Source organism: Carlito syrichta, unplaced genomic scaffold (genome assembly GCF_000164805.1).
Source record: "Carlito syrichta isolate Samal-C Ts95f unplaced genomic scaffold, Tarsius_syrichta-2.0.1 Scaffold309425, whole genome shotgun sequence".
Lineage (NCBI taxonomy): Eukaryota > Metazoa > Chordata > Mammalia > Primates > Tarsiidae > Carlito > Carlito syrichta.
The window spans coordinates 524,413-549,860 of NW_007253521.1; the positions used below are offsets into that span (position 1 = coordinate 524,413).

The following is a 25,448-nucleotide window of genomic DNA, read 5'->3' on the forward strand; positions in this document are numbered from 1 at the left end:
AAAAAAAAAAAAAAAAAAAAGCAAGAATTCCGACAGGCCCATTGAACAAGTGAATAGCACTATAGCTGTTGGTAGGGATGATCTTGTGTAATATAAACTGTTTTGTATGTTTCAGTCATCATGAGAATGCCTGCTCTGGTTAAAATGCAGATGACCAAATAATGAAATGGTTGCTGTATTCAGCGTTGAAAATTATTTAGTGAACTATCCTGAGTATATCAAACATTTTAACTCTATTTAGGATATGATGTCGACTTTGTTTATGTCAGCTACAAAAAAGAAAAGGACAAAAAAGCAATAGAGGCTGTGGGAAAGCAGCGTGCTGAAGGTAGAATGTTCTAATCCTAACCAGCTGTCCTTGCTTGAATGCATGGGAACTTAATAGCAATCTCTCTCTCTTACAACATCTTCAGTCAGGAGCAAGGTTTGTATGCATTTTACCAAAGGAAGAAAAAAAAGCTGTTTTCTAGCTACAAAAAGTGCCTAAGAAAATAGAGGAAAATCATCAAAAGCCAACTTTAAATAAAATATAGGTAAGCACTAACAACAGACTTCTCCAAGACTATAAGTGGCAGGGAGCCACAATTAAGTAATTACTTAAGCACAATTCACTTACACTGTGTTCAATTCACTTACACTGTGTTAGAGTGGTTACTATCTCAACTCGAATCACCCAGCAAATCACAAGAGCAAGGGTGATAGAAACAAAACATTCCAGGCTCTGAAGATTAATAGTCTCAGCGTCACACTCGGAACTCTTTAGATCTTTTAAATACTCCTCCTTCACATTCTTCTTGAGGGACTGACAAATTATAAATCCTTGACTTCACAAAGGAAACTGCAGCTTTACTCTGAATCTCTTGAAGTAATAGATCAAGAGAATACAGAAAGGTACAGAAAGTAATAACATTTTTACTATTTGTTTAAGAAAATAAGCTCTGAAAATATAAAGATAGAAGCGAATTTAGCTTTTTGCTTCTAAAAATGGCTACCGACATGTATATATTATAGAAATACATATCCGCATTTATTTGTAATATCTACTTCCTGATTTTTATGTAAGCCCTGTAAGGTTACAGGAACACCATGGACTTGATTTGGGAGAAATGAATTCATATTTAAATTTGAACTCTTACTAGTTTTGCGACTTTGACCAGTTATCTAACACTTTGAATCTTGGTTCTCTCATTTTTAAATGGGTAAAATGATAGCTGCCTTAAGTGGTTATTGTAGCATTCAAAGAGATCATGACTGTTGGGACATAGTGGGTCCTCTATGAAAATTAGTTCTATATCTTCCAACTATTTCATTTCCTGTTTGTACAGGGTTCTGTCATTTCTCACATGGCCAGGAGACAGTCTAGAGCTAGACTCCAGAATACTCAATTTCATTTTTCAAGTAAGGAAACAGAGAGAGATAAAAAGATTCAAAATTACAATAGAAATTTCCACGAGGCCACTCCAATGGCACCTAGCATAAACAATTGTGAACACAAAAGGCCGGTGGTCACTTAATGTCATCCAACATAAGAAGTTATGAATGCAAAATGCCCACGGGCTATTCTGTGCTGTGACTCATAATGAACCATAGGATTTAGACTATCTTAATTTTACAAATTTTACAAAAACAAGTGAGCAGAGTTCTAGAATTCCCTTGGGGTTTTGGAGGAGACTGTGCAAGAGATGGACCCTGAAAGTTCACTAGCTCTATGATAAATTCACCTCTGGCTGTGAGGTGTAGGGAAGAAAAACTTTATTTTTTTATTATCATTATTTTAAAAATAAAGATATTACAATCTTCAAAGATTCACAACTTCTCCGAGCCTAGTATATTTCCTTTATTTCTTTTTCACCTACTCTACTTAATTCATAGGCTTGTTTCATCTGAGGAAGCGATGAGAGTGTTGACTTATTTGAACTGGTATGTGTTATGCTGCCTGAAAAGAAGAAAGTACTGGTATGCTGTGTGGGTGCATACCAGCACTATATACAAGAGGTGGTTTTTTCTATTCAAGTAAATTCCTATCTAATTGGATGAAGAAGACTAACATATGAAATAGCAGCAAAGAAATAATATAAATACAAGGAAGCATGTAAGTAATTATGAACATTTAAAAATCAGTAAGTGTTACAGATAAAATAGACATCAGTAAAGGCTGCCATTGTTCTAAACATTATAAAAGTAAGAGAATCTAATGGTGGACAGAATTTGGAATAAGGGGACTGTGCTACATTTGTTAAAGAACAGGCACAAACTAAAGAGGAGGAATGAACAAAGTGCTTTAATGGAGCAGCAAGGAGACAGGTATGACTAAGTAAAGTGTAGCTAGATTAGCAGTCCTCAGCCTCTTTCGCATCAGGGACTGGCTTCATGGAAGATAATTCTTCCATGGATTGGTTGGAGGTAGGGAAATGTGCAGTCAAACCTCACTGTTAATGTTAATCTATATTTGCAGCTGCTCCCCAGTGCCTCAAATCCACCTCAGATCATCAGGTATTAGATTCTCATAAAAAGCACACAACCTAGATCTCTCAAATGGGCAATTCACAATAGGGTTCGAGCGCTTATGAAAATCTAATGCCGAGGCTGATCTGACAGAAGAGGAGCTCCATTTGCCTGCTACTCACCTCCTGCTGTGAGGCCAGGTTCCTAACAGGTGACGAACTGGTACCAGTTCAAGGCCCAAAGGCTGGAGAACCCTGAACTAGATAACAGAGGAGCTTCAGGTAGAGAAGTTTGGTTGGATGTACCTGGTAACTGCATGATCTTGAAAATTTTTTAGCAAAAGCAGTTCCAAAGTGAAGAAGGCAGTGGCATAAATGACGGGCTAAAGTGGCAGATGCTGGGGTCATAGAGATAAGGTTAGAAGATCTTGACTGTACCTAGGTAAGAATAATAGCAGTTTGTGCCATGGTAGTGGATGTAGGACTAGAAAGGAAAGGGCAGACACATAGACAGATAGAGGGCAGAATGGACAGGATTTGGTGATTGACATGGCATGAGGAATGAATGAGAGGTGAGGCAACCTATAGAAGATGGACAGATTCTAAGGATGAGAAAATGAAGTTCATCTTGGAATTTTCCATTTTAAGCTGATGTTGCAAGATATACAGCATCTACTGGAAAATATCCCACAGACAGTTGAAGATAATAGAATTAGAGTTTAAAGGTGAGGATAGAAGATGAAAGAGAGAGAAAGAGTGAGAGATGGAGGGAGGGAGGAAGGGAGGTCGGCAAAGAGAAAGGAAGGAAGGAGGGGAGGGAGAAAGAGAGGAAGTGAGGGAGAAAGGGAGAAAAAAAGGAGGGAGGAAGGAAAAAGGAGGGGGGAGGGGAGAAAGATTCAACTAATGTCAGATGGAGAAAAGTGTAACTATTCTATCATCTATATATAGTAGTTTGGGCTTTTGAAATTAGCAGCATAGAAGCTAGAATATAATCTAGAAATAATTTATGCAAAAACAATATAAATGATGTACAAGGGAGGTGTTGATTCAAATAACTTGAGTATTTTGATTGGTTCAGAAAGAATATGAGGTAGATGTTTTGCCTCAACTTTCCAATATCTATTTTATCTTTTAGTCGGTTCTATACAAAATGTACTTGTATATTTTAATATATAAAGTTAGTATATGCATTTCTGCATTTGGCAAGATGTGCGTGTGCCTTTTAGTTTATACACTTGTCCACAGATTAAATTATTCAAGAAAGGTTTGTGTCAGGCACACTTTTAAACACCAGGAGTATAGAGATGCACAATACTAAATTCCTAGTCTCACAGAAGAACTTACATTCTGGAAGGAGAGAGAGGCAATAAACAGACATTTATAGCACACTAGGAAAAATGATTTGCAATTGGTGGATAGGAGAATGCAATTTTAATAGAGTGATCCAGACTGATCTCTTAGTAAAGGTAACATTTTAGCTGAGACCTGAATGAAGTGAGGGAGAGAGTCATATGAATATCTGGGAAAAGAATTTTCCAAGATAAGGGAAGAGCAATTGCCGGGAACAGCAACGTGGCCAGGCATATGGAATGGAGTGAACTGAGAAGGGATATAAAAAAGAAAAGCAGGAGAAGTCAGCAGGTTCCAGGTCAGGTAAAGATTTCTTGGCCATATAAAGTATATTATTGCATGAGGGAAAGATGTTGGAGAGTTTTGAGTTGAGGAGTGACAGGCCATGATTTATCTGTAGAAATGTCTCTCTGGTCGCCATGTTTGAAACAAATTACAGGTGATGGGGCAAGGGTGAAGTAGTGAGACCAGTTAAGAGGCGATTGTAAGAACATAGGTGCGAGATGATGGTGGGAGTCCTGGGTGGTAGCAGTGAGGGTGGTGACAAGTCATCAGATCCTGGATGCCTCTGCAGGTAGAGCTGATGTGATTGGTTGATGGAAGAAACGTGGGATATGAAGGAAGAGAGGAGTCATAAGTGACCACCATAACCTGAGATGAAAAAGACACATTTTGTGGGAATGTCGAGAAGCTCAATTTTGGACATGTTAAGTGATTCTGGGCGAGATACTTAAAATCCCCGGGCATGTTTTCTCACTTATCAAGCAAGGATGATAACAGAATCTACTTCAGGGGTTACTAAACATTAAGTAATAATGCAGGAAAAGCTCTAAGCATTGAGTGTCAGGTGTCTAGTTAAACTTAGATATCAGGAAGTTGAGGCAAATCTTCAATCCCACATTCTTTCTGAGTCTTTAGGAAAAAAAGCTAAAAAACCCTTGTTACATTTTCTTCTTTTATGACCCTGCTTTGGCGACAAAGGTACTGCTGTTGTAGTGGGGGAAAGTGCTAGCTCCTAATGTCAAATTATGGCATGTGTGTTTAAGATAAAAATTTTGATGATGATTGTGATTGAATAAGTAAGGATAGAAATGATAGTTATTAGGGAGAAGTTCTAATTAAAGTTGGGAGACTTGAAAAAGATAAGGGTTTATACTTTAAAGAAGAAAAAAGAAAGAATTTAAAGAATTGCTTAAGGGGAACATATTTCACGAGAAATAATAAAAGGCATTATTAAAATAAGGAGGAAAAATGGTCATCATGTGATCCTGAAGAAAATCTCCAGATTTTCCAAAGTATGACTTCTGTCCTTATGGATTTTATATTTTAAAGGAATGACACATAGCCAACTTAGTAAAGTACAAATTAAGCAAACTGTAAATTTGTCAATTTGCCAGGAAACTATGAAGAGTGGCTTGAGCCGCCACTTTCAAGACGACATCTGAGATACAAAAAATGAAGTGTCTTGCTCTCAATTTGTCAATGTGATAAGAAGAAAGACCACATGATGGCTAGTGAATGCAAGTACAGACATCACCATGTCCATATATTGCTGTCTGAGCATCAAAACTGAATAACCATCCCTAGTTATGCATCTCACTTAGTAAATGCTGAGTAGAGATACTGGTTTTTAATATGCACATCATTCTAAGACATGATGATTGCTTTTTAAAGTGAACATTTTAAAAATGAAATGTTGCTATTTGGACATCTAATAGAGCAGAATAAAAAACATATTCTATGTTTGCTTTTGCAAATGAATGCCTCCTCCACTTGAAGACAATTTATTCAATATTTGAGGAAAGCGTTGTTTTTTCAATAACACTCAATCGGTCCTCTATGGCAGATTTGCACACTTGGTCCAGGGAACCCTTGGTCTCCATGGATGTCTGCAAGTGCATTTTGGCAGGGAGGAGATATTGTGTTAGATATTCTTTTTTTTTTTTTTTAAGTCAGAGTCTTGCTCTGTCACCCAGGTTGGAGTGCATGTTAGATATTCTTTTAAGTGTTACTTAATAAGTCGTTCGAAAAATATCTCTGAATCACATTTTTTGTCTTTTTCTAATTCTCATGTGAACTCTCCTCCCATTTTCTATACTCAGCACCTACCTCAGCTATGTTTATACCTAAGTAATGGACTTTATGTTTATTACCACCTTTAAACTTAGTTACATTTTAGCTTCACCTTCATAAGAAACCACAGAAAGATGAGAGAAATATTATTTATTTACCACTTACATTCCCAAACTTAGTCATCTAGTCTTTGCTTGAAAAACTCTTCATCATATATTTATATATGATATATATATATGCAAACATGTGTATATATGCACATGTATAAAAATATATATTACATATATATGCAATATGCATGTAAATGCACATTTACAGTTATACGTATAGAAATTTGACTATTAATATCTTACCTATATTATTTACATTTTTATACTTTTTAAAGTAAATGTTTTATGACTTATAGCATTTGAAGAAATCTCTTTTCTACAGTGGATATTCTAACATATATATCATTGGTGTGTGTGTAATACATGTTGAACTATTTGACTATTTAAGATGTACACATCATAGACAATGAAATTCCATCATTCGATGAATTACTCTCCCACAGAGAAATTTCCACACATGTACACACAGAGATATGTAAAATAATATTCATAACAGCAAGTGCTTGAACTAGCACATAGTTGGAAACAATCTAAATGCCTCAACAGAGAGTATGTAAATTATGGTATTTTTCTGTAATAATAACAAGAACAAATTAACTTTATGTTTGAACATGAATGAATCTCAAAAGTATAATTCTGAGCCAAGAGAACTACAGAGGGATATATGCAGTATGGTACCACTTAAAACTTTTAAATGTGCAATATAATAATTAATACTGTTTAGAGACACTTAAATATGTAATTAGTAAAGAACCAGGATGAAAATGGTTAAACACCAAGTTGAAGATTGGAGAATTTCAGGGGGAGTTGGAGAGGAGAGAGGGAGGGAGGGAAATGTGATCCAGGAGGGGTGTGCAGGGGGCTATAACAGTAATTGTAATGTTTTGTTACTTAAGTTTGTGGCAGATACATGAGTATCATCTATGTCTGAAATACTTCATACAAATGATCTTGCTATTATCTAATGGATAGGCTATTTAGACAAATTTTGAGATAAAAATTTTTTGGGAAGCAAAGATAACAATTTCAAATGTTACCCAAACTATACCGAATGACGAAACAATGAGTATGTTATGAAAACAACAACTTAAGCCACATGAGACACTGGGATCGAGTCTCCTGGCATACAACTGCATGGCCCATTAGCTACAGCAACATCATCTTCATTTCACAAAAGCAATTAGTACATACTTCAGTTTTCAAAGTGAACAAAGATTACCTACTCTTCAAAGGTTATTAAAAGCACTTGGCTTTTGACCTTTAGAACTCAACTGGTATAAGGTATGGGCCAACTTTTTCCTATAGTAATAAAAGTTGTCAAATGCTATTTTGCTGAGCTCTATTTAAAAACAGAAACATTATGTAAGCTATGTGATGAAAAAACACACACTTTTATTTTGAGACAAGGGAATAGTTCAAATAATAGTCTTGTATTGATTCATTACAATATTTTAAGTTTGAACAGGGAGCAAAATAGAACAAGTTAAAGAAAGTATTCGCTTGCAAGGACAAATCATGCATTATGAGCTTATTAAATGAAGTATCTCACTTTAAGTACCAACATGGGTAAAGAAAAACAGTAGACAGTCACAAAAGAAGTTTGAGAGGCGGGTATGTGTGGGTAGGTGGTAGGGGTTAATGAAGATGGAAGGCCTTGAAGGTTCACTCAGAAAATACTTTATGCAGCAAAGTGGGAGTCATATTCAGGGTCACAGAAATAAAAACATTTTCTGTGAACTGGCCTCACAAGAGTGGGAGCTTGGAATGTGTGTGGTGGTGATGGAATAAGTGGGTGTCCAGTTTTGATCCATTTGTCACATCCTCTAAGAGAGCAGGCGTCAGTTTACCCTCACCTCCCTGCAAATGCCCTTCCCAGACTACATTTCCTTCCTTCCTTTCCTTCCTTCCTACCACCCCCCTTTCCTTTTTCCTTTTGTAAGTTAAATGTTTTTTTTTTTTCCCTTTTCTACCCTATTAACAATTGGCTCTGTGCAGGGTGACCAGTCAGGGACTGTTGTTGTCTTATATGGTGCAAAGGGTGTTTACAATAGATTTTCAGGCACTGCTTTGACATAATTTTTCTGGAGTTTACCCTCTTTGTTTATCTTCAGTTGTGCAATGGTTATGCTGTGCCAAAGAGCTTTGGCTGGAAACACAATTTTGCATTCTAAGTCATCAATTATACAAATAACCACTGGAGGACTGAAGGAAACCTTTCTCTATCTTCCTTCTTTCTCTCATAAACAAAAAAAGACGAAAAAAAAGAAAATATTATGTATGAAAACTGGAATTAGTAGCTGAATGTACATTTTATAAACTTACAAAATTCTAAGTGTAAAATGTTCAGTGTTATTCTCATGACAATGATATATGTGCCATCTGCAAGGCCAACCACATTCTTTTATCTAGTGCTCATGGCTGTGAGCATGTTTTGTGTGGTATTTGGTTGGATGTGGTCTGTATCCCTGGCATAAAAGGAAGGACTTCCCTGGACTCAGTGGCACATTACCCTGGGGAGTTCTGGCTCTCAAAAAAGCCCTCTGCACATGTTCCAACATAATGAGTAAGTTTTAGATTATCAAAATCGACTCACATGAAATGCAATTTTAGAAGGCCCAACAATAACTTTAGAAGGCCTGATAATTAATGCCCAAATTGCCGTGGGTTTGGTCTCATCACCCGTCTTCCCCACCCCCATTCGTTTACCATCTTATTTGTCCAGCCATGTGCTACACATGAGTCAACATGCACGTGCTAATTTCATTTGGCTGGAATTCACTAAATGAAATTCTAGCTTCTTGTAATAGCACAAAAGAAAGATGTTTCCATTGCAGCCTGAAATTACATGTGCAAACTTGTTTTCATCAGTGAAACATTAGAGTCTAAAGACTGCCTTATCAGAGCTGAAAAACAATATATTTGATGGCATACTTTTAGACCTGAGATGAGCTTCATTTTCAAAAAAGTTTCATTTTAAATATAGCATATTGTAAAGGTAGATGTGGAATGTTCTTACTCATCTAGTTTCTTCCTTTTTTTTTTTTTTTTTTTTTTACCAGATGTTTATGTTGGTAAGAAACCAATAACACTGTCTAGACCTCTAGGATATAGTAATCAAGCATGAATGAAAAACATTCAAAGGTCACACTTCAACCTGGACCTACAACATCCTGCTATTCAAAACCAGATTAGAGATGATGGATCATGATAAACTGAACTACACTCAATGCTGAGTCAGTAATTTGAGAATTGTCTACAAAAAGCTAAATATGTCACCAAAAATCTACCAGATAAAACAAAGTCTAGACACCATAAAATGTGCTGTTTCCCCCAGTGCATATTGTCAACAGCCAGATGCCACATTGTGAATTTTACACTTGCATCCTATAAATCAGGAATCTTCCATCTCTTAGGAGGAACAGTTTTTTAAAGTCATGTGACTCCTGAGGGTTGTGTGCATGTGTGTGTATACACAATTGCCTAGATGGGCTCCCAAAAATAAAGTACAAGAGAGAAGTGTTATTACGATACGAGGATATTCAAAGATCACCAAGCAAGATTTCACCAAGCAATAATATGCCAAGTTTTTTCACTATGTGTTGGTAATTTTCATTGCCTAGAAGTTGCTAATTTATTTTTATTAAGAGTGTTCTGTTCTTGACTGAAATGATTTAGTGATTGGAGATTCCTATAGAGGATGAAAACTGACATTTTTGTCATGATGCTGAATTCAACACTAAGATATTTTTACTGAAAATAATGGGGACTCAGGGTATCTAGGCAAATCATAAAAATGGCCTCTCTTTCTACTTTCTGACTGCTTCATTTGAGCCTTTATGAAGCTTTAAATCTGGAACACATTCAAGTTACACTCAATGCAAGGTGTGGGTCAATGACTGTCTCAAAAGAGGCAAGCCTTTTTCCATGGCACACTGGAGTAAGATCACAGTGGCGTATTTTATATATTTATAGTTCAATTACCTGGCTGAACATACCAATGCTACTGTGAAAAAAAAAATCAATCTGCAATACTTGTATTTACCTTTGAGACAGGAGACAGCTAGAAAAAGGTTAGGCAGACAGACAGGCTGGTCCTCTGGTAACAATGTAGTGAACTCCTAGCAGGCCTCTCAGGCTCAGCATTGGTAAACAACTCCCTGCAAGCCTCTCAAGCTAGAGTTAAGGTACTCACTGCTGGGATTGAAAAGCAACCAATCAGCTCACCATTAGGTCCCTACCTTAATACTGGCCAATCAGAACAGCTACAGCTCACAGCTAATGCCAGCCAATTGGCTTGGACTTAGGGCGATATAAGCACCAGGTTTTCGGCACCAGATGGGCAACCCTTCTGACGCCCTCCTGCTGTGGGTGTTTCCGGTCCTCGATAAATCCTGCTTTCTCACCTTCCAGCTGTCCATGTCCCTCATTCTTCCTGGGCATGAGACAAGAACCCTCACCCTGAAGAGCTGCAACCTGAAGAGCTGCAGAAGATCATCAGAGTCAAAGAGTCATGCACCCCAGAGGTTGGCTTGCCCGCTGTCAGAGCCAGCTGAACCAGAAGAGCTGCTGGAGGAAGGAGAGACTCCGAAGCTGAGACACCCAGGGGGCTAGGCTTGCCAGCCCACCAAACCAGCGACACTCTCAGGGCTTGGCTTGCCAGCCCATTAGAGCTGTCACTTGTGGGGCTAAGCCTACCAGCCCCTCCACCACCCTCTCTGGGACTTGGCTGGCCCACGCATTGAGCTGACACTCTTGAAGCCCAGGCTGACCTGAAAAATCTGCATCACCTTCATATCCCTGGCCCAGCACTCACTTGTGCGCGCTCTCTCTCTCTCTCTCTCTCTCTCTCTCTCTCTCTCTCTCTCTTTCTCTCTCTCTCTCTCTCTCTCTCTCTCTCTCACACACACACACACACACCACACTCTCTCTCTCTCACACACACAAATCACTAGTCTCACATTCTTGCAGTGGCACAGACTCTTTTCTTTGCAGTGATTCAAATGTTTCATTTCTATGGGCAATAGTGGAAAAGTGATCATTGTGACATTAAAAGTTAAAAGTGTGTCAAAGAAGTTTTCACTTATAAGTAATGTGCATTAGGGCACAGCATGATCATGACCCTGACAAACACAAAAAAATAGTAAGGGAGAAACAGTATAGTCACATTTTTTCTATAATACATTTGGAGCTGTAAGTAATTCATGCTGCATAGAGGAGGAGGGTGGGGAAGAAAAAGGGAGCAGGAGAAGAAGGGAGGGAGAGAAAGGGAGGAAAGAAGGAAGAAAGGGCAGAAAAAGGAGGAAGGAAGGGAGAGACAGATATTGATCGGCTCAGCAAGTTCCTTAGGGTACCCGTCAAATCATGCTTTGGAGTCCTGTTTCCTATTTAGGCTAGTTTTTCCTGCCAATTAGAATCAAGACTACTGAGTCCAGAGACTATTTTTAATTTTTTTCTGTATCTTTTCTATCATCTAGCATAGTCTTGGTCACATAGTCAGTGCACAATCAAGATGAGCTAATTTGGAGTTAATAAAAGGTTATGCTCATCACATGTGAAAACCCTCTTCGATACTTTTTGTTTGGTGGGTGTTCCGCCTACCTTCCTGACTGTACAGTGCATGTGGGACGTCCCACACTTTCTCTGCTTCTGTGTCCCTTATTTGAAGATGAAATGCCCAACCTTAAAATTTTGCTACTTTCTTTCCATCCTTCAGTCTCTCGACATAGCAACACCAAGAAACCATAATTAACTAGATTCTGTGGAATATATTAGTGAAATCACTTCTAAGAGAAAGTGAGACCGTGATATTTGAACAGATGTCAATATTCAAAGTATGTTTTAATTAAAAAATGGGAAAATGGCCAAAGCAATAGCAACATAAATTCATATCTCCTTTGGTAATTTTCTCATTGATTTCATTAATTTCTGCACTGGGTAGATGATAATTTTAAAACTATTGGAAGCAATCTAGGATGACATTGATCTGAAATGGGCTAGAAGTTTTTGAAGTCATGTTACTATGTAACTGTAGAATTGCTGCACTCTGATTTAATTTAAAACTTAATCCTTAAGTTTTATTATCTTAAGTAATTTTCTTCTCAGAGTGTGACATAACTTTAATGAATGGTAACTTTATAATTTTGTCAGATTTTTGATACAGCTCACTACTTACTATTTTTGCTCTCCCTTTATAAATGCAAAATATAAAGCTTTTTTTTTTTAATCAGAAAAAAGGCATCTTGATTTCCATTTTGGTTCCATAAGAAATTCTGTGGAATCACTAGTGACTCAGGAAGATCTGTTTCAGTTCTGTAGCCTACATATGTTAAATTCTGAAAGTAATCTCATATGTAGATTGAAATATTAAAAATATAACTTCTCATTCTAGTGCATTCTGATTTCTGAATCAACCAAGAGCACACGACTTAGATACTGACATATTTTAGACTTTAGTGTACTTAAACTTTAAAAATACGTCAGCATTTCATCTTTTAAAAATATGATTAAAGATATGACCTCATAGCACTTTGAAAGTAACAAGTCTGGCCGGACTCGGTGGCTCACCCTGTAATCCTAGTGCTTTGGGAGGCCCAGGCGAATGGATTGCCTAAGCCTGTGGGTTCGAGGCCCGCATGGGCAACTTGGCGAGACCTCATCTCTACAATAAATAAAAAACTAGCCAGGCGTGGTAGCGCGTGCCTGTAGTTCCAGCTACTTGGAAAGCTGAGTGGAAGGATCGCCGGAGCCCAGCGGGTGGAGGCTGCGGTGGCCAGGAGCAGCCATGGCATTCCAGTCTGGGCGATGGAGTGAGACTCCAACTCAAAACAAAAACAACAACAACAACAACAACAAAAGAAAGTAACAAGTCCTTTTGTCCTATGAAGAGAAGAATGGCTGCTTCAGTACAAAAGATGTGTTAACTTGCTTGACCCTTGTTTGCAGAGAGGATTTCTCTTGGCTCTATGGGGGTACTCAGAGATGCGGATTTATTTATGTATTTTTGTAGGTTACTCTTTGCTACATGAAGAGAGTAGGGCCCACAGGGATCTGCAGATTAGTTGAAACGGGTGTTTCTCAACCTTTGTACTCATGTTTGACCCTTCCCACTTGCTCTTCATAATCTTCAGCATTTTGCAAGGTGCGGCTTGTGTTATGAATGCAATAAATTTATTGAATATATATCTAAAACCTACTTGAGCTCCTTTCTGATACCTCCCTTTGCAAGTGTGTCTTCTGTCATCCCCAACTCCCTGGGAATTGCTGGTTTAACATATCTATCAGAGATGAGTTTCAGATGCCTTTCAGTGCCCAAGAGACACTATAAAATTCTTCCTTAATAAAATGGAGTTCACTTTACTCATGTTTGTGCTCTCTTGAGTTCAAAGGTAGTATTCAGGTGTCATACTTATAGACAGTGGACAAGGAAGTGCCTGTCTTGTTTGTTATTCAGTGCTTAGCACAGTGTTCTTCATACACTAGTTGCTCAATAAATCCTTGTTAGACTAATTCATGATGATTGACTGGTTTGTGAGCCTACAGATACTCACAAATAGATTTTAAGTATTACCAAAAAAATGCCCTAATTTAAGTGCGACTAAAAATAGTAGTATCTACTTCCCAGGATTCTTTTGAAGATAAATGAGAATATGTTTTTTAGAAGCTCCCAGCACAGGATCTGGCACTCAGTAGGCTCTTATAAAGAATGCTTTCAAAAGGTGACCACCACCTACTGATAGGTACCACATTTAATTTGTATTACAAGAAAGCACATCCCTAGTCTTCGGATCTGTCTGAGAAGAGGAACAGCAGTACTAGTCATTAGCTTGATTATTATGGGGATGAATAACTTTGGCCTTTTCCATGGTTAATCTTCATCAATAATTCCAGCTTCAAAAATATGAGTGTTGGTTGTCCATGAGCCACAGGGGAAGAACACAGTGGGATTGATGCAAATCTGTCATCATCACCCAGAGTTTCAGCATATGCCTTCCGGATGGCACATCCTCTATCTTCAAGAATGACTGATGATTTAAAACTAAGCAGCTAGAATCAGAAATTGAAAGACACATTCAGTTTTTACTTCCATGTATACCTAAATAATTTCTCTGCAATAGGAACTTCCAGAGGAATGTTCTCTTAAATCTATAATTTTTGGTTTATTATGTAATTGCAGATCCTTAAATAGGTCTTTGACAAATTAATATTCTCCTCTTACCAAGCCTTTGACTTCAGACATAATCCCAGTGGCCTTTGGCAAAATGTGCAGACCACTCATCCACCCTACTTTAAATAAAGTCACAGAAGTCTTACTCCAGAGAGAGAGGTGTGCGAAACATCCCTTTCAAGTGGCAGACTTGACATTTAGCATACTTTTTCCATACCAGAGCTGAGCCACGCGCTTGAAACCCCAGGCCTGCTGGTGCTGTTGCTCTTTCCATGTTTGGCTCCATCTATATAGCAATTTTCAAAGCAGGTTACAACGTGCTTGAGAAGACTTTCAGATAGTGTGTATCTAGCCTGACAAACCTCTTTAGTAAAGACTGATTCTCTCATCAATGTGCGGAAATAGTTATTCTCAAGCCTTTTCATTATGAAGTCCACAAAGGTCTGCACAAAAATCATCTCAAGTCCTTCTGTTTCTCTCTAGAGGTACAAAAATCAATTCCATTTATCATGGAAACTTTACCTTTCTTGGACAGGGTTGAACTACTTTTGCCCAAAATCCCTAAGCAAATTATAGTGGTGTCATGTTAATAAGATGAAGCTCCCCAGGAAGTTGGGCATAAAGAAAAGAAAAGTGAGGTTATATCAGCCCAAACTGATGGAGTGTTTACTATGTGTCAATAACTCTTCCAAGCACTTTGAGCACTTTGCATAGTAGCTCGTTTAATCCTTAAACCCGTTTTATGACATAAGTATTATTATCATCCTCTTTATATGGGTGAGGAACAGACTGATTTGCCTAACATATCCCAGTGTGAGAGCCAGGACTCAACCCCAGACAGTGTGATGACATCACAGCCAGCTCTCTCAGCCACTATATGGAGCATTCTCTCATCAAAGCCAGCCTTGACATCAACATGCTTTTCATTTTCATTTTATTGAACTAGTAAAATTTAACTTAATATAGGTTACATGCTCACATTGCAGCATCTCGGGAAGGATCCCTAATGGTTGTCTCTTTTAAAAATCTTCTATGGCGGGGGAGGGCAAACAAAAAAAAATCTTCTGTGGTGTTACATGTGATTGGAGAAGCCTTTGTTTACTGAAGGAGCCTACATATTTTGGGGCCTACATCACTCATGGTTAAAAGGCATTACATATGCCCTTGCTTGCCTTTCACTATGAGACAAATGTGCAGAAAACAGTTCACAGGAGTCAATGTTTGTGATTGCCCTTCACTGGCAGTGGGCCAGAATCCTTGATGCCTGCTGAACTGAGGACCAGTGTACCTCAAAGCAGGTCAAGCATGCCAGTGAATTGGAGGGCTGATCAGTTGCAATGTAAACATCTATTTCACAAAAGACATAAGATACTAACACTCAGAAAATACCCCAGGGGGCTCCAACCTAATGTACGTACTTGAAGAATTTATTTTATGTTCATTGAATCTCACCTGGATTGAGATTTACCTAATTTTTCTAGAAATTCAGTTTTTCTTCTCTTAAATGTTTAGTTATAAAAGTAATGTAGTGGCTTGTGTTCCAATCAGGTTGAGGCATTTAGATGTTTTTTCCTTATATATCATGTTTCCCTAATAGAATATGGTCTTTATTATGTCAGGATGCTTTATGCTAATTAGTAACTTACACTTTATTAGATGTTGTTAAATAAAGACTAATATTTGATTTCTTTTTAGTTTATTTATTCATTCTACTGTTAAAACTGAATAAAGCTACTGTTCAAGTGTAGTTTGGACTTTGTTTAACTATTTCTAGCCTCAATTTTAGTGCTTTTATTTTTCCTTAGAGGCAGTCTTATTGGTACATCAGTCCAAACTTGTTTGTGGAGATTTGTCAAACATACATCAAGGAATTCCAGCCAGCTCATGTATGAGAGCCCGGCATCTCAGTCTATGAGAAGTTTTGCATAGAAATGTTTGAAAACCACAGTAAGTATTCTACACAGATTCAGGAGGTCTATGAACTTGGGTGAGGAAACAGTACATTTTTATTTTCACTAAATTCGAACTGAAGTTTAGCATTTCCTCCAATTTTGAATCTTGGCAAACTGTCCTGCCTTCCTCCCTCCCCCTGCAGTGGTATTAGCTGTCCCTGTGACTTTGTCACCAATGGAAACCAGATGTTTTCATATTACATTACAGTTGTTGTGGCTATCACAAATATCATTTACATTCATCCCTGGTCCCTAGTTATGGTCATTATCAGACGTACTCCAGATCACACACGATGAACATTTTTCCGTCCACAGGTAGTCATATGACCTTGCTGGCTAACTACTAGGCAACTCTGTGCCTTACAGCATCCAGTCATCAAACAGTAAAGTTGCAGGTTCACACACTGGTGACTTAAATGAAAACACTGCTTCCCAGCGTTCCCTGTCTATAATGGCTGGTGACGAGGAGATGAATCAAACACTGGTTCAATACACAGTTTAATGTTCTTAATTTAGCTAAATAACAACAGCCAGCACACCAATATCTTTAATTTGTACTTATTTCTCTATACTTTAAATGCATTATTTTGTTACATAATTCATTCATGTTATATTACTACATGATAGTTTTGTGTTTTGAATACTTTGATAACTATATTTCACCATAATTGGTTTCCTTTATAATTTTATATACTCTATTTACACATTTAAAATCATTATTTGGAGATATGATTCACAGACTTCACCAGAATGGCACAAGAGGACTCCATGAAAGAATTAAGAGGCAACTGGTTTTCAGGAATGAACTCTGATGCCTCACATATCACATACTCACATATTAAAGAGGAGGGAGATGAGGACACAGAGGAGCTGTAAGAGAGAGGCACACTTCATTTAGGGAAGAGGTGTCCACCCCAACTTGTCAACCACCATCATCCTCAAAGTTCCAATTTGCTGAAAACCCAATGCCCTCCACAGCTCGTAGGAAAGAAGACAGTGTATCTGTGAGGCTGAAAATAATGGTCATAGAGAGGATAGGAGTAAATGTAAATGATGTTTTTTGTACATGACATCATTTGGAATAGCAGAACTAGTAGCTGTTATAGTGTGTGTGTGTGTGTGTGTGTGTGTGTGTGTGTGTGTGTGTGTGTGTGTGAGGCAGGGAGGGAGGGAGAGAAGGAGAGAGGAAGAGAAGGAGAGAGAGAACACCCAACACAAGGACTTAAAACTTTGTTCCATGACCAAACACTTTTTGTCGGTGAAAGAAACTAAAATCTAAGATTCCTTTCTAATAAAAGTCATGAAGGTAATAATTATCATGAAAATAACACTCTAGGAGGTACTATTAACAGAAGTATTTTCCTCCAGAGGCTTCAAAACACTTATCTGTCACCTCATTAATTTCGCAACATAAAGCGAAGAGGGAGGTTTGGACTCTCTACAGCCCTTCATAAGGCAAAGTGATATGATATGATATGGAATAAAGATTTTCTCTGGTGTTCAGAGCAGGGACTTTTTGTGGACCATTAACAGTTATTACTTAGCATTTGGTCAGTGGGAAGGTTGAGTGCAGAGAAGTCTGAGAAAAAGGGATAGAGGCAAGTGCTATTGAGGTTTGGATGTGCACCAAATCAATCTCCATTGGACTAATTGAGCTTCCAGCCATGAGCCAAAAGTATGGAGGACACAGAAAGTGTCAGGTCCCCAGGAATCAGTCAGTTGTTGTAGCCAAAGTCCTTTCTTTTCAGGTATAGTCCCTGGATTCTCCACTGTATGAATTACTTCAGAGATCTATTCTCCTGTCCAAAAACCTGGACAACATAAATAATTATTTTACCTAAGTGGACCTAGAGCAACAAAAATCTTATTTGCTACTAGAACTGTGGAAGTGTCTTATTTTTCACCACACATAAAAAGTAACCATTTTTCTCTAGGTGTTTTTCATTACTGTGTTTATACTCACTGGTATGCCACTACATTTTGATTCCAAATGTACCATTTATATATATTATATATATTATATTATATATTTTATATTATATATATATGGTACATATATAACAGACAAATGAGAAGAAATGTTCTAGGGATAATATCTTTATTCTTAGAGTCATCACCTGTCAAAAGTTCTTCACTTATGAAAATACAAGAGGAAGCCTGGGAAGCAGAATTGTTTGAATTGGTCTTACTCTCAAATTAAAACATTAAACCACAACAAGATATTTTTGTGTTATCTTTGATGAGACAATGATGAAAGAACCACCTTATCTTTTCACAGTCAGCCAACTATCGCTGTGGATTTTTGATTCTCAAATCTTGTCCCTTAAACTTTCTCTGGCCAATTGCAAATTAGATCATACATCTTAAAAAATTAAATGCAAAACTGACTGGAAAGTTGTATTTCTTTAAGGTGCCACATTTTACCCTAAAGCAATAATAAAGTGTCAAATTTAAAATATTTTGCTCTCTCTTCCCTGCCTTATGGTTGGTCTTGACATTGTTTACTCCAGGCAGTCCTGGGTGATGCTGTTTAGTTTAGCAGAGAGAAAGATTTTCATGTGCACTCAGAACAGACTTACAGCCTATGATGGTATGAAACTAGCATGTTGTCTTCATAACTGTTTCACCATAATTCCATACTTTAAATTTCCCCTCTTCAAGTCATGTTAGGGCAATTATGTGAAAGTTGAAAGCCTTTTAATCAAGAACACAGCACAGAAATCTGGGTTGACCCTTGGAGGCCACTTCTAATATTTTTAACAATTCAGTATATGAAAACCACTAGATTAAAAAGGTTAAGAAAATGTGGTCTTTAACCCTTCCATGTAGACGACATAGGAACACAGACTTAGAGAGCATACAAGAAAAAGCCATAAACACTACCGGGAAACCTTTTCTGGATTCGGAGAGTTTTTTTTCATATCATAGTGAGATGCTATTTTATATCAATGTATGAATGTTCTTCCTACCCAGAATCAGGCAGAAGTCTCTGTTCCCTTACTGCACCCCTGCAAACACAGCCTGCCATTTGGTGGTTGTCACATGAGCCCTAGAACATTTGAATTGCACCTCTGTATTTATGCTTCACTATGTTTCAAGCGTCTGCCTCTGGCATACCTGATACCCTCTTGGAGCTGAGAGCAGCTCCAGGCTGCCAGAGGAAATACCAGCAAGCTGTCACCGGGCAGCGCCCATCACTCCAGTGACACACCGACCTGCCAGGCCCCTCTCTCTTGTCACACACCAGGTCCCCTCACATCTGGTCAGCTCCAAAGCTGACCCCACACAGCCCCACAGAGCTCAGGGCTTTTGCCTGCAGTTCATCATCACTGACTTCCTGACACTCACAAGGACCTTGGTTCTCTTCTCAAGGTTAAAAAAAGCCGTGACACTCCTAAAACCTTGTCTAGAAATAAACGGACCAGTAACCAGAGGGGCCTTACAGTAAACAAACCGGCCGATAAACAAAACACCCCACAACACTCCAGAAATGTTAAATACCAGAGAGAGGGAGATTGAGCACCCTGCCACGACAATAATGAACTTCACTCAACTGATGAGATCATTCATGATCTGAGTTCATAATTGCGTCTTTGTATTCAACCTTTTTTACAAAATTTTTTTCAACATACCCCTGGTCCCGGCCCCCCTCGCCTCTCACCTGCCAGCCGTCTGTCTCTGGTGTTTTTCCAAATGACATCCAGGGCTCTGGCCGTGGAATCCCTGATGTGATCACTAAAGGACCTCCGGAGAGGGGCTCGCAGGGGCCGCGCCATCACGTGGGCCTCAGGGTCCCCCATCTGCCAGAAATGACTTCAGCGCAGCCGGGGCTTAGCGACCATCCTGCTGTCCTTCTCCCGGCGCTGGAGCCCTCGGCCGCGGGCTGTCGCGCTGCCTCTACTCTGCCGGCATTGCGGCTGGCACTGCGGCCCCGAGCAGCGCCGACTGCAGGCGGCCTCCTGGACCACGGCCAAGCGCGCGCGGCGGCCACATCTGGAAAGGCTTACCGTGAGCCGGCGACACCCTCGCGCAGCGCGCGGGCCGCGGCCCACGCCATCCAGAGGCTTCTGGCTTCCTGTGTAACCCAATAACTTGCCTGGGTCCGGGCTTGGCTGCTCGTCTATTACCTCGTCTCCCCTTCACGGGCGATCCAGGTAACCTCGCATTTTCAAAGGAAAGGCAGGGCAGGATGCAAGAGAGTGGGGGAGGTGAGGGGTGAGGGGGTGGGGCCGGCAGGTAGTTGTTGTCTTCAGCCTCCAAGGTTCTCATCAGCATTTGCATTTAACTCGTTTGTATCTCATTAACTCCTGATTTTAGATTGGGCTGCTGATGAGATAGAAAGTTCAACCTTTAGGTGTGGTTGTGGGGAGGAAGATATGGCTGGAATGAGCACCCTGCAGATCTGGATTCTTTCTAAGAAACAGATACTGGAGTTTTAAACAAAATATTGATAAGCTCTTCATATTTTCTAACTACGCTTCTACTAACACACTGTGGATTAATCAAGTCGTTGTAGGCTTTGCCACTTAAATAAGGTTCAGATTTTTGTAAACCTTTTATTTCCAAGTAAGCAAACTTTATCGTTATAATTGCATATCAAAGCGTAACCCAAAACAATAAAAATTTGCCAAGCACTGTGAAAATATAAGCCAACTGCTTCCTTTGTAAGGCATGTTCTTGAGTTTCTAAAATGCCAAATAAATCTACTTTTATGCCAATAAATTTTCTGTCTTTTAATGCATTATTAAATATCTTCTTTCTCACTGTCTCCCAAATCTTATAATTTTCAAGGTTCACAGGAAGCTTAATATTGGCATAAAATAGTATATAAGGGCCAGTTCATAACTAATTATTGCCATAATTGTTTTTATATATGAAGCCATTTTTAACTCACTGATCTCCCGAGTCTTTGAATGTCTCCAACATGCATCCATTCCCCCACATATATTTGACAGCTTAATTATGCGAAGGATGATTATAAAAATAGTGACATTGTACTCATGAATTATAACACTAATACCATGTCCTAACTATTTAACTAACTACCACTAACCTTCATGTATTGTTCCCAAATCGTTAAAGCTCATGAGTTTCCCAAATTGAGAACGGGCTTCTTGGTAGATATCCTCTTCTTTGCCTCATCTTCGGGCTGGGCACAGATTAGTAGGGAATAAATACTAACAGCTGAAATATATAGACCTCCTATGCCCATGAGAGCCAATTCCAAGTGAACATGTTCCATTAAATTTTTTCAAAAAATTTGGCCAGGCAGTGGGCTCATGCCTGTAATCCCAGCACTTTGGTAGGCTGAGGCGAGAGAATCACTTGAACACAGGAGTTTGAGATCAATCTAGGCAACATAGCAAGACCTCATCTCTACTTAAAAAAATAACAATAATACATAAATAAATAAAAATTAGCCAGGCACGGTGGCACACATCTGTACTCCCGGCTACTGGGGAGGCTGAGTTAGAAGGATTGCCTGAGCTTGGGAGGTTGAAGCTACATCGAACTGTGATCATGCCACTGCACTTCAGCCTGGGTGACAGAGTGAAACCCTGGCTCAAAACAAAATTTCTTTTTCAAAAAATTTGGTTGCCTAATACCTGTTTCCAATACCTGTGTGTGTGTGTGTGTGTGTGTGTGTGTGTGTGTGTGTGTGTGTGTGTATACATATGTTTCTCCTTCAAAGACTTCTGGGTACCTTGAAGCATGTTGATGCATGTCCTGGCCAGGTTGAACAAGACAGGTCCAGCTGGACCCCTTTTGCAGAAGACATCATGAAGCTCCCATGGCATGATTAATGCTCTGAACCACACACCGTTGTAGGCATGAGGAACTTGAGGGAAAATGAGATGTCGGCTCTGTCTTCAGGGAGGAAGCATCACAATGACCACAGATAATTTCAAAATAGTATGGTAAATTTCAAGACAGAATCATGTTCAAAGAGTTATGCAAAGTGCTATGAGAGCAAAGAAGAAAATGTAACTTCAATTCCTAACTCATCTCAGGCACTGACCGCACCTACATTTCCAATCTTGAGCTAAGACAAAGTCAGGGACATATAATCACTCCCACCATGGATATCAGCAGCTAATTGTTTGTATCTTGCAAAGTGACTGGCTATAATGGCAAGAAGCTTTTTTATACCTAATATGGAAAAGCAGGGGAAACAATAAAGGGAAAATTGCATTTATCAAGTACCTATGACACAACACCAATGCTTCTAGAGTTGTATATAGACTCATAGCTCATCAGAGATGCAGGATAAGTATTATTATCTCCTCTTTAGAGATGAGGAGACTTGAAGCCGAGAGAAAAAAATTAAGAAAGATTGGACAGTAAGTGGCAGATCTAGGATTCACATCCAGTGCTATCTGTCTCCAAAGCTCACTAGCTTTCCAACCAACTTGACTGGTCTTAAATTAGTGATGATGGTAATGATAGCAACTCATTAGTGTAATCTAGGATCAGTTGGAATTAAGTTATGGGCTAAGGCTCCTTAATCTTAGCTATATAAAGTCATCAACTGGACCTATGATGTGGAAGAAGCCTGAGTCTACAAATGGGTTTTAGGTGATTCCAACTAAGGATCTCAACAAAATCTTAGGTCAATGAGAACTGAGGCCTGGTTTAACACACGCTGTTTTTCTGGCACTCCAGTCTGATTTCCAAAGTGTTCTGAAACAACCCTTCTTCTCTTTAAAACACTTCTCTCTAGTACAACCCTCCCAGTCCTTCATTGTAGCCCATTTCAGTATGTATTAGAAAAAAACAACCTATTCTTAGTGCAGGTTCCATTAGGTGGAATGATCCATCGACCTAACCTAAGAATTTTTATGTTTGTTTTTTGTGATACAGGAAATTTTTTTTTAAAAAAAGGAAAACTTATTTTCCAAGCCTGAGCAGCAAAAAGTCACTTTGGTTTTATGGCCACTCTCATAACTTATTTATGCCTTTTTGGGGGATCAGTTAGAACATTTAGGACTGACCAAGGTGCTGGTAGCTTCTTTCAAAATGATGTGATTAATGGTGGAAAATGGAAAATTTGTTGGGAGTCCATACCATGTCTAGATCTAGATTTCTGGCACAGGAAGGAAATGATTAAAACCCAAGTTAGCTAAGCTCTGTGAGTGATCTAGCCCCTGCAACAGGACTGCAGGCTTAGTGGATGGCAGTACTTACCCAGCAGGATAGATCTGAAGCAAAAATCTCCCCCTGGGTCAAGAAAAATCACCTTGCTTGTGTGAAAGAGGTCTTACTGTTACCCCTGCCCTTTGCTAGCTTGGTGATCTTGAGACAGCGTTTTCTCAATTTCTAAAGAAGGGATTGACTAGACCATTCATACTAGTCAAGAAAAGGGGATAGGAGTGGACGATATCAGAATCACACAAGGTGGGGGTCTCACCCTTAGTCTTAGAGTGGACTAAAAAGTTTAAACAACGCTACTGGGCTAGATGATCTTCTACTTTTGAAAAATGTCTCAGCATAATTTTAAGTATTAATAAATATAACTGGTCATTTTATGCTGACCTCAATTTATTTTCAAGTTGCTTTGAACACCCTTTTCTGGAGATGTTCATTTGTTTGTTTGGGTTTTGATGATTTCTTTTCCATGTTCTGTAGTTGCTTGTAGTTTTCTATAGGGAAATTTTTAGAAGAAGATCAGGAAATAAAAGATACTAAAGAAGACAAGGAGGATGTAGTGATGCTCCCCAGAAATTTTTTTGTCATCATTACAGATTTTCTTCTATGTAATAATTTCAGAAGGTTAAAATATTTTAAATTTCCATAGAAAAATCAATGAAGATACTGTACCAAAAATAATGCAAAAGAAATAATACATCTATAACTTATATTTTCTTAGAAAGAATAAAATATCTAATAGTAAAATAAATTTTAGATACAGTTAAAACTTTAGGGAAAATAATTTCCTTCCTCTTATTCTTATTTTCTTTTGTTCCTTTCATATTTTTATTCTTCCTTTTATTCTTTCATTTTCCTAACTTATCCTTCATGGGGTAAAATTCCAGTAAATTATTAATTAAAGGAGCTCAGCATTATGACACAGAGCTATAAAGATGTAATTTCTCTGCTCATTAATATTTAGAGCATATTATAACTATTTGAATTACCTTCAAATTGCATTTATTCCAAATTATGTTATCTATCTTATGTATCTTTTTATTGTGATTGAGATAAAAATATCAACCTCTGCTGATTCTGAATTGTAATACTTTCTTCTGAGAAACAAAAACCTCAAATGTTTTATTTTACTTTCATGAACAATCATTGCCACAAATGTCCATAAAGAATGTCAGATGTTATTACCCTTTGGAGTACAACAATTATCAACAACTCAACATGCCTACACTAATAATAAAATGAAAAGTAATTTTGGATAATGGTTGCATAATATACTCAAACATTTACATTCAGAAAGAATTTAAAATTCAGAACAAACAGGAACCCAAATACTTCTCTGTGTTAATATAGCCTATTGATTGCACATTTTCTACCATATTATTAACAAATGTCATATATTATGACAAGATCAAAAACATTGTCAATACCAACAGGCTTGAAAGTTTTTATAAAAAGCTATTTGCAGGTTGACTTAGCTTCTGTGCATTAAGAGATTTTACTTATACACACACATACACATGATACAGAAATACCCCCCACACACACGCCTCAATTTTTTCAGTTATTGCACACTAGGTTTTGCAAGACTGTGATCTCTGAGAAAAGGTTTTTTAAAGAAAGTAGATGAGTCCTACCATTGCCTCAAACCCAGATATCTGCCTGTGGGCAATTTTTGGGCCACAGAGCAGAGAGGAAAACCAAACATAATCCAGGAGTCTTTGGGTGACAGAGATCAGAGTTTAGGGAAAGTGAGGTAGCAAATATTTGCAGGGCAGAGTACCAAAGAAAAGGAAACAGCTCAAACAGTAAACTTTGCAGCTCTGCAGAGGAATTGTCTCAAGCCTTTGGCTGCAAACTGATGGGTAAAGGCATATGAAAGAACTCTCCAAGGCTGGGAAAGAAGCACTGGAAATCAGTAGGCTGTCACTACTGGAGCTCACACAGAACTGACATTAGTTTGTGTTTCCACCAAAAGTGTGAAGATACCTCACGAATTATGGGACATTGGGTGGAATCACCAGAATTGTCATACCTCAGTTGTCAGGTTAAATTAGTTCTAGAATAAAGGCTGCTCTGGAGCTGACAGTGGAAGAAAGAAAATAATAAAGAAAAGAGCAAAACCCACTGAAGTTGAAAACAGATAATTGAGAAGAACAAAAACTGGTTATTTGAAGAGATCAATAAAATGACTTAATCTCCAGTCAGATTA

At 38.4% G+C, this 25,448-nt stretch overlaps 1 protein-coding gene across 2 annotated transcripts in view; it reads right to left on the reverse strand.

Moving 5' to 3' along the window:
* The window catches only part of DLC1 (DLC1 Rho GTPase activating protein), a 447,354-nt gene that overhangs the window by 170,983 nt on the left and 250,923 nt on the right, over positions 1-25,448 (reverse strand). Inside the window, exon 1 of one of the 2 annotated variants that reach the window (XM_021717163.1) lies at positions 19,755-20,042. The exons of the other annotated variant lie outside the window; for it this stretch is intronic. Within the exon in view, the coding sequence (XP_021572838.1) occupies positions 19,755-19,893 (139 nt within the window). The 5' untranslated portion in view covers positions 19,894-20,042. Of the gene's footprint in view, positions 1-19,754; positions 20,043-25,448 lie in introns of those variants that run through there. 2 annotated transcript variants of the gene reach the window in all.